Source organism: Astatotilapia calliptera, chromosome 12 (assembly GCF_964374335.1).
Source record: "Astatotilapia calliptera chromosome 12, fAstCal68.1, whole genome shotgun sequence".
Classification (NCBI taxonomy): Eukaryota; Metazoa; Chordata; class Actinopteri; order Cichliformes; family Cichlidae; genus Astatotilapia; species Astatotilapia calliptera.
Genome location: NC_137433.1, coordinates 20,353,334 through 20,363,508, shown reverse-complemented (window position 1 = coordinate 20,363,508; position 10,175 = coordinate 20,353,334). Strand labels below are relative to the sequence as shown.

The 10,175-nt window shown below is 41.7% G+C and overlaps 1 protein-coding gene across 1 annotated transcript; it reads left to right on the top strand.

Annotated features, from left to right (window-relative positions):
- The first annotated feature begins 220 nt into the window (after window positions 1-220).
- On the top strand, window positions 221-8,302 carry thoc5 (THO complex 5). The gene is made up of 20 exons (XM_026188467.2): window positions 221-347; window positions 551-655; window positions 2,196-2,339; window positions 2,491-2,604; window positions 2,795-2,892; window positions 3,066-3,212; window positions 4,413-4,527; window positions 4,659-4,791; window positions 4,886-4,963; window positions 5,060-5,103; window positions 5,554-5,653; window positions 6,445-6,553; window positions 6,640-6,741; window positions 6,820-6,916; window positions 7,006-7,117; window positions 7,199-7,302; window positions 7,398-7,485; window positions 7,586-7,701; window positions 7,787-7,977; window positions 8,066-8,302. The coding sequence occupies exons 2-20, from the start codon at window positions 557-559 to the stop codon at window positions 8,127-8,129; spliced, it is 2,055 nt and encodes a 684-aa protein (XP_026044252.2). The 5' UTR covers window positions 221-347; window positions 551-556; the 3' UTR covers window positions 8,130-8,302.
- The last annotated feature ends 1,873 nt before the right edge of the window (window positions 8,303-10,175 follow it).

Genomic DNA, 10,175 nt, shown 5'->3' with positions numbered 1-10,175 from the left:
AAAGGAATGACTTGAAAAATAAGACTTGCACAAAAATAGCTTTAGCTTTTATTTATGTGCATAAGAACAAACAAACTTGCAGCATATTCGTCCATGATATGATTGTTAGCAAACCCTTAACTTGCAGTTTTAAGGTTACGTTTTTAGAGTAGCTTTAAGCATTATTCAACAGATTGAAACCCTATTTGTGAACATTAACAATGCGATACAAACGATAACAGGAAGGTGGCAGTTGCTGCTGCTTGAGGTGTTTTGGCACATCAGGGCTTCCGTTGGAAGTGGGCGCTTTGCGGTGTGAGCTGCGAGTTAGTTCATTTGTTCGTGATTAACGGTTTTGCACCAAGAAGGTATGTGAATATTTATATATACATATATAGTTGAACATAGCCTGTGGTTTATTTAACATCTAACGTGTTTAATGTGGTTTAATGAGCCGCAAAACTAACGATTGCTATCCAATGAACTACCGTAGCACAGTGCTAACATTAGCCAGCTTGCTAACAGAAAGGTATTCACGGCTTTTAAGGTCATATTTTCCATTGTTATCCAGCTACTCATGTCGTCGGACGCCCTGAAAAAACGAAAGTCCAAGGTTCTCCGCAACGAAGGAGGAACCCCGGAGATGAAGCGGGGTCGAGCAGATGCGGACCAACAGGTAAAGTTGAGGAGAAGATACACGACTCCTCGATCACCTGTGTCATTATCAAAGTGGCTTTGGGCAGTAATGCACAGACGTTAGTATACATTTTAAAATTAAAGTATTTAGACCCTAATGTGCTAAGCAGTGTCTGCCCTTTAAAGTTAAAGTGGTCCTTTTACACAAATACATCTTCTATCTGAATTAGATTTTCAAATGGAAAGCATAGAGACTGTTGAATCAAACAGCGAGACTCTTGTTTATAATAAACCTGGGTCATTTTCCCCCAAACCCACGATTTCCAACTTCTAATTTTAATGAGGTTGTTTCCACTTTTGTCGCAAAATTCTGATTTAATACTCTTTCAGTACAGGAGGAAGAAAAGCTCATATACTTTTGAAGTATTTACACTACTTAGTGTAGTGGTGCAGACCAACAGAGAGATGGGGACGCTGGATTTACATGGAAGCATGTTGGGAAAATGTGAAGAAACGAGTGAAAACGTAAAATGAGCAGCATCTGGCTGACATATCAATGATATGTCTGAGTGTCTAAAGGAGTCTCACAGGCCTGATTGTACACTTCAAGCCATTTATAATTCTTAACTTGTTAACAACACAAAACTGGAGCATCTGGGTGAAGAGCTACCAGATTTTTTTTCTGTAATCTTAAACTTCTTTATACTGATACAATACCTGCTTCACACTTTAGTCTAACAGTAACAAAAGTATCTTAACCTTGTAACTCTTCAGGAGCTGCACAGTGTTGTTGCATAATAAAAGTGAAATTGAAAAATATTTTCTACATGGGGTGTTCAAACTTTTTAATCACTTGCTAAAAGCTCCTTTTACCAGCATGTACCCGAATTAGTAATTTTCTTCCACAGTTTGCTCTTACTGTTAAACAGAACACAACTAACAAGTGTAGGTAGCATTGTTTGTTTGAGTCACTCGTTTATCTTTGGGCCGCACCTCACCAGCTGCTAGCATCTCCTCCTCACATACCTTTGTAGACTGGTTGTGCTCCATGATGTGTTTTTGCCTCAACCTTAATGGAAACAGAGAGTTTTTAAACTGCAGTTAAAATGATCCAGGAGGTCAGTTCCAGCTTAAGGGGTATATTCTGCCTGTGTGTTTTATAATGTGGATCCTACATTTTATCCTTAGAAATTTAGAGTTCACTCAACAGCTTTCAGCAATTTATAATGTTGTCTTTGTTCTGGATCTATACTGAAATACCTTTGAATGATTAGCAGTTTTAAAAAGGTGTTTTATATCCATCCTTTATACTGCAGCTCATCTCATCTCACAACATATTATAGACCAAAGTATGAAATGCAAAATATATCACCTTTAAGTCATATTTAACTTAGTCACACTTAGACCTCTCAGAGCAGTTAAATAAATGATATCAAGTTTAACCATGACTAATATCTCATAGTTATACATCCATCCTCTTCTGATTAGTGTTATCAGCCCCCACCCCCGTGTGAACCTTGTACTTAATATACATTTATGTCATATATTTACTTACTAATTTATATACTTTTTTTGGCCAGGATGTGCGTGTGTATCATGAGGAGGTGGAGCTTGATGGCAGGGACCCTCAGCAGGACTACATCCAATACAAAGAAACATGTCAGAGTCTGGCTAATCTCATGAGTGAGATCCAAGAGCTTAAGGCCAACGGAGCTAAGGACGGGGTAAGAATGTGTCATTATATGCTGATTTAATGGCAAACGATTCATGTACAGCAGACACCTTACACATAGAGTTTGTAGTATAAGTATATCTAAAGCACCATAACATTTGTGTCAATAATAATGAAGGGCAACTGGTTGTATGTCTCCTCAGTGTGCAGAGGTTGAGAAGAAACGTATGCAGAGCTGCATCCACTTCATGAATCTGAAAAAGCTCAATCGACTTGCTCATATGCGTCTAAAGAAAGGCAGAGACCAGACACACGAGGTAACTCCCACGCAAGTCTCAAGCACTCTCAAGTAAAACCAAGTAACAGCTTAGGTTACTATCACTCTTTCATTCGCTTACTAAAAAAAGTGCTGCCTCAAGCCTTAAACTTCAGTATTGTATTATGCATCTAAAAATATTTACTTAGAGTTTGCGAGTCAACTTTAACAATCTCTCTGTCTCTCCTCAGGCAAAACAGAAAGTCGATGTGCTGCACCTTCAGCTGCAAAATCTGCTGTATGAAGTCATGCATCTTCAGAAGGAGATCAGCAAGTGTCTGGAGTTCAAGTTAGTAAAAAAAAAAGATTTCATTTAAAATTGCTCATTGGTTTTCCTAACTTGAACTTACAGAGAATAATTAGAATAGCGTTAGTTGCTTATTAGTTCCCTTGTTTTTAGTTTATACTTAGATTTTCAGAAATGTGTCACAGTAGTAATGAGTACTCGTTTCCATATTCCAGGTCTAAGCATGAAGAAATTGACTTGGTGAGTGAAGAAGAGTTTTACCAGGAGGCACCGCCAGAAATTTCCAGGCCTCAACTCACAAAAAATGACCCCCACCAACTCACACTGGCGCGACTGGACTGGGAGCTTGAACAACGGAAGAGGTATTTAAAAAAAAAAAACAACAACAAACAAACCACAAGGCGCAGTGAAGGATTTGTGCCTGCACAAAGCGTTTGCAGCATGTTGTGTTTAAAAACTAATTTGCTAATGGATAATAGGGACACTGAACACTTGTTAAGAGTAGGGATGTGTATTGTTTAGGTTTTATCCGATACCGGTGCCAAACCGGTACTTTTGAAACGGTGCTTAAACGATGCTCAAACCGTGCTTAAAGAATGGAGAACACAAAATTGGTCCAAAAAGCTCTCATGTTCAGCTGTTTTTTTGTAAAAAGATAACAATGTTAGCCTTTTCTGCAGCTATGGGGCATATATGGTATCACTCTTGGCTGGAAGCAGTGCTTAGACAATGGAAAAAACACAAACTTTGTCCAAAAACCTCTCATGTTTAACTGTTTTCCACTTTTTCTTTGGCCTTTTTGGCCAGGGTGAAGGGAGTATCTGCCATCAAACAAGAAGACAGCTGCATGTAGCTATGATGGTGTTTGCTAGTTCACCTTACATGCATTAATGTAATAACGTGGTTAGCCTACTCAACGTAAATTACACACGGACAACATTAAGCTACTCACGCAGAGAAGAACGGCTGCTGCTGCATCATCATCCGTCATCATTTCTGCTGCACTGGCAGGGCTAGGGGCCAGGACTCTCCTCTTCGTGTTTTTGGGGGATGTTGCTAACTCCGGGTCCGATAACAGGCACCACACCCGCAGTAGATGTGCTCAGTGTGAGGTCTCGCAGCAAGCTATCAAATACGGCGCATTTCTCGGCTTTTAAAAAAAAAACGCTATGCGTCGCCAGGTGTTTCATCGGATTTGAGGTGTTACCTCCTTTGACAGTATCACAGTATCAGCTTAAAGCACTTGTTGCAGGCTGCTGAGTTTGCATATTTTGCTGTGAAGTACAGCCAGACTTTTGACCGCTTCGCCTTGGACATTTTTAATCTGTAGCTCTGCTCTAAAAGAACGTACGTACCTGGACCCACCTACTATCCTCGGAAACGTAAAATGATTGGCTAGAATTCGAAGTGTATGACATCTCAGGGAAAAAAAGCACCGAAATAAAGCACCGAAATGTGCGCTGCTTTTCGGTCTGGTTACTACCATTTATGTCAGAACCGGTGCCATCATGGCACCGGATACCGGTACCCATCCCTAGTTAACAGTCTATTGTTGGATGCAGGTTGGCAGAGAAATACAAGGAATCACTAGCGTCGAAGGAGACAATTCAGAAGAGCATTGAGGTGAAGAAGGAGCATCTGAGAAGCTTGCAGCCAGGTCTTAATGCCATCATGCAGGTATCATTGCTGTGTTAATTCATAGTTTGTAATCTAAAGAAAAGCTCAGCGGTGTTTTGTACTTGTTGAGGTGAATTTTTAACTGCCGTGCCAACAGTTACACCACATATGCCTCCTATGTATGCTCACAGGCCTCCCTCCCAGTCCAGGAGTTCCTGTCTATGCCTTTTGAACAGACTCAGAAGCAGACGGAGATTGCCCGCCATCTGCCTCCACCTCTCTATGTCCTGTTTGTTCAAGCAAATGCTTATGGCCAGGCGTGTGGTGAGTAAGAATGAGAGACAATGATGTTTTCCAAGACAAAATATTAGTTTTTCTTTAAAGGATTGAAGTTTGGATCGCTTTGATTTTATTGCAGACAAGAACCTGATTGTCTCAATTAGTGGTGATGTAGATGAGGCCAAAGCCCTGTCCAAACCTCCAGAAGATTCCCAGGGTACAAAGGCACACATTTAATCTATGTATAACACACAGACGACTCATTTTGGGATTCATCAACAAACTTAAAACTGTGTATTCTGGTTTTATTCAGATGATGAGAGTGATTCTGATGCAGAGGAGGAGCAAGAGAAAACTGTGAGTATCTGGCACTGCTTTACTCATGAACGAACACACACACTCAGGACACTGAGGTCTATTGTTAGTTAGTATACAAATCACTGCTCTGGACACATGAACTGTCTCTGAAGCCATAGCTGTCATGCATTGAGTGGCAGCTATTGATCGGAGTGGCAGTGGGGGTGTTCTGGGAAATATTTACCGAGAATGGCTCTGTGACTGTAACCGGATCTTAGGTTTGTATTTGATTGCAAATACAGTGTGTATTTCTTTTGTTCTATCTCCATATTTGAGCTCATCTGGAGCACTGTTTGCTTTTCAGGCTTCCTTTCGGTATTCTTTTTAAATGTGCTTGCAGGGGGCTAAGATTTTAGAGATGCTTTGTCACTGGAATTACGTCTTTTATTTATTATTTTTTCTTTTTTTTTTGTCTTTTTATTCAATTGCTTTTTATTGTCCATTTGACAGAAGAGAAGAAGGCCAACTGCAGGTGGCCAGCTGGATGATAAAAGACGAGAGATGCTGAAGAGGCACCCTCTGTCCCTAGGCATAGACTTGAAGTGTAAAGGTAACTCTTTCTCTGTGCTTCATGTCCTTGTTGGCAAAATCATTCTCTGTATTCACACAGCATCCTTCAACCCAAATATTTGCAGCCCCTTTGTGCTCCAACCCTTGTAACGTGACCATATATATATGGTGCTGTGCAACTGTACACCTATCAGATGGCATGTGAAACAAAGCAACTGTGGCTGTGACATGACACCACTTGACCCTTGTGTTCCCTCTGCTGGCGATATATGGAATACAGTGACAGATTATAGGGAGATCTGCATTGCAGGCGTAACTCTACCTAAGGGGGGGTGGAGTGAGGAAGTGAGGGGGAGGCCGAGGGATGGAGGTGAGAAAGATGCTTGCAGCCTTGTAGTTCTGCAGCACCTACAACATCTTGTAAGCAGTTTTTCTCATCACTGCTCTTTGTCTGACTTCTGCTTTTATTTCTGGAGCCCCTCCTTTCCTCAGTTATCCTCACTGCTGCCAGCTGCAGCATTCGGTCTAGTGCAGTAAAAGCAAAAAGTGAGCGGTGTAGGTGTGAGTGAGTGACAGTGTGTCACTGAGTTCACCGTGACTGCAGGGAGTGCAGCGAGAATGATGACCATCGGTGTAGTGGGTATCCCATAGGTGCCATTAGCTGCTGCTATGACCAAGGCCTGTTATTGCTCTGTAATGCGCTGCAGTGTAATATAAACCCAGAGGAGCTATCGCTGGCAGGATTAATGAAAATATTGAGTAGAGAGAATATAAGATTAAGATAGCAATCCATTAGTGTAACACCATGTGTTGTCTTCCTTGTGTCTACAGATGGCAGTGTACTCTATCTTTACTTCTACTACCTGATGAATCTGAACATTATGACTGTCAAGACCAAAGTGTCCACCTCCACCGATCTCAACACGGCCATCAGCGCAGGGTATGTGTGTAAACGTAAGGATTTGGCTCTCTCTCTGACCATGACAGCCTTATAAAAAAACCTAACAATGACTTTTTTCCCCCCAGGGAGCTCCTGAAGTCAGACACTCTCCTCAGCTGTCTCTACACCAGCGACCAGGGACGAGAAACACCCAATCCAGCTAATCGCTACCAGTTTGATAAAGTCGGGTAAGGAAGTAATGTTCATGGTTGATGTGGTGTGTACTGGATTACAGCTGGCTGAATTAACCTATAAGTTATTTTTAGGATCATTTCCTTTGGCGATTATGTGGAGGAGCTGGGCCATCCCTACATGTGGGTTCAGAATCTCGGAGGACTTCATTTTCCTAGTGACGCTTCGGAGGTGCGTGTGTGCTAACCTCAAGTATACAGCATGTGTTACAACTGTATAATGTTAACTTTTGCTAATTTATTTATTTATTTATTTTTTAGGGTGTGCGCGTGGGTAGTTCACTGAGTGCGAGCCACATGGAGAACACCATGAAGCTGCTGAGGGGACGAGTCCAGTCCCGCTTGGCTTTGCACAGACAGTTTGCCTCTTTAGGTATGTTATTTGATTACAACCTTGCACACTGAATCATCCTAATGAAGAGATTGTTAAGTTTGTTTGTGTTCCCGTCATCAGAACACAGCATCATCCCCATCTCCAGCGAGTGTCAGCACCTTTTTCCTGCCAAGATCCTTTCCCGTTTGGCACGTTGGACCACAATCACTTACCAGGAGTACTTGGTAAGTGAAAGCAAATTGTCAAACGATTGTACTCAAATGTAAAGAAAGCATTAGTTAGAAGTGTGACTGATTTTGATATTTCCTTTCTTTTGCAGGAATTTCCATATACACGTCATGTGACTGAAGCTGGGCTGGCAAAGGAGACTGATCTGTACTTTATGGGAGTGGTTGAAAGAGGCACAGGTAACTCCTGTCGCTGACAGCATAACTGAATATTGCTGATGTTTTTTTTTGTTTGCTTTGAATGTGATTCTATACGCAAACTCATCTGTGTCCCTTTCAGCTCGTCTTAATGCTGCAGTGGTGCTGAGTCCCAGATACCCAGAGATATCTCCTGTCTTCTCCCTCTCTCTGAGCTGGAAGGGAGAGCGCAGCGGACGCACCGACGACAACCTCCGAGTATGAACATTTCAAAACCTCTCAATATGATTGTTTATAAATACAAGTCATTTTTCACTTTTTGACTCCCTTTTTCACTTTTAAGGCCATGGAGAGCGAAGTTAACGTGTTCAAAAACGAACTACAAGGACCACGTCCTGGGCACCAGCTCCTGACCAATCAGTTTGCACGACTGTGCGTCTGCCTGGATGTTTATTTGGAGACAGAAGGACAAGACGACAGCGTGGAAGGACCGCGAGAGTTCCCCCGTGAGAAGATGTGCCTACGCACTGTCAGGTACAGTTAGAGAAAGAAGTGGGAAACTTTTTGATACATTTGGTGAAAGATTTTATCTCTGACCACCGGTTTGTCTCGTTCAATTCAGGGGTCCTAATCGTCTGAAGCCGTTCAAGTATAACCATCCTCAGGGTTTCTTCAGTCATCGCTAAAATTTGTGTGCACATAATTGTGTGTGTGTGCGCGCGTATGTATATAATTCTCCTTCTGTAGTTTATCACTCTTAACTCCCTCAAGATTACCTTTGTGACTCTTTGACACACAAGTATCCTTTTTAAACACTTCATACCAGTTTGAAAATAAAAGAACATCCTATTTTCTGGAATGAGTTTGTCTTTTTTTGTCTTCCTTCGCTGCGTACAGACTTTGTTGTGCACACAAAATGTTTCTGTTTTATCCCCTTTACTTCCTCTCCACCCTCACCTCTCTGAGTGCTGCTCTATTTATAGGTGTCGTCTGAGCTTGCTGATTATTATGCCATTGTGGTTCAATGCTGGATATAGCTGAGTCATTTCCACAGAGGATCTCTCGCATTGAATAAAATATTTGGGCTATTGTCTGCTGTTAGCCTTTGACTTCTCATTTATCATCATAGTTTCAGTAAAGAGCAACAGGTTTTCATGTAGGATACTGATCCTCAATTTCTGACTTGATGCTAAAGTCAAGGAAAACGGTCATTTAATGATTAGCTAGCTTTAGCTTTATAGAAGAATCTCTCCTTTGCTCTTGTGTGTTGCAGCAAAGATCCAGCAGCAGGTAATCGAATCTAGGAATTCAATGCTGCACTGATGCATGGAAATAATGTCTGTAATTGCAAGAGAAAGGAAGCATTACTTATTGGAAAATGGGCAGTAAATGCTAATGGTTGAGATGAGACTGGTAAATGGTACAAAATGATTCAATAGATTGAGAATACTGTAAAGCTTACCAGTGGCACAAACATAAAGCCCAACAGATGAGTGTCTATTGGCTGTGCAAAGCTAGGGGAGCATCTTACAAGCATATTGTTGAGCCAGCCTATCCCCATTTGGAGTTAAGAGTCACCGCTAACCAGTACGAAGTTGTGAGTGATCGTCCATGATGAAATGTGAATACTGAAGTGTTTTCCAGTGTGTCATGGTGGATTGGTTTGCACTGCGACCTCACTGGGTATGAATGCACCACCCAGCCACTGTGTAGAGCAGGGGTCCCCAATCCCAGTCCACGAGGGCTGGTGTCCCTGCAGGTTTTAGATGTGTCCTTGATCCATCACAGCTGATTTAAATGGATAATTACCTTCTCAACATGTCTTGAAGTTCTCCAGAGGCCTGGTAATGAACTAATCATGTGATTCAGGTGTGTTAAACCAGGGTGAGATCTAAAACCTGCAGGGACACCGGCCCTTGTGGACTGGGATTGGGGACCCCTGGTGTAGAGTGTGCATGTTCCCCCTGTACTCCAGTTTCATCCAACAGGCCAAAGACATGCACGTTAGGTTAACTTGTGATTCTAAATGGGCCATAGGTGTGAATGTGTATCTCTGTTCGCCCTGTGAGAGACTGGCAATCTATCCAGGATGTACCTCTCCCGCCTTGTGACAGCTGGGATAGGCTCTGCGACCCCAAAGAGGACGAGCAGTTAAAATTGATGGATCTTATATTGGTTCACTTTTGTTCAGTTTGCACCGAGAGCAGTCACATTTAGCAATGATGTAAATGTTTTGGAAAAAAATAAACTTTACAGAGTACACAATCATCAATAAAACAGTCAATTTCTGTTTAACAACAGATGGCAGTGACAGCAGTCAAAGCAATCTCCGTCTTCCGACTCTGGTTTTTTAATGACACGGTCGCTGATCTCATTAATACACAGCCATCTATTAGATGCAGTGAAATTGGATTACAGGGGGGTGCAGTCGTGCCAGGAGAGAGAGCCTCACAATGTCAGCCAAAGTGTGTCCAATGTCAGTGTTTCACCAAGAAAGAGAAGCTTTTGGTGATGGCACAAATCTAACAGTTACCTGCTTTTCAGTAGGATGGTAATGAATTGTCTTTTTCACCAGCACTCATTAGAAAATCCTATTAAAAGTAACCACACATTTTATTTCTGTCAAACAAAAGAAATCTTAATATTTCAAAATATTACCAAACCACAAGTGACAGAGGAGGATTTGCATTTCTTATTTATACGTTTCAAAGCAAAAGCCTGCTCTGTTTAAT

Coding starts and splice junctions, on each gene's coding strand:
- thoc5 (XM_026188467.2), top strand. CDS start 557: ATGTCGTCGGACGCCCTGAAAAAACGAAAGTCCAAGGTTCTCCGCAAC. Junction 5,654..6,444: donor CATAGACTTGAAGTGTAAAG/GTAACTCTTTCT, acceptor TTGTGTCTACAG/ATGGCAGTGTACTCTATCTT. Junction 6,742..6,819: donor TACCAGTTTGATAAAGTCGG/GTAAGGAAGTAA, acceptor AGTTATTTTTAG/GATCATTTCCTTTGGCGATT.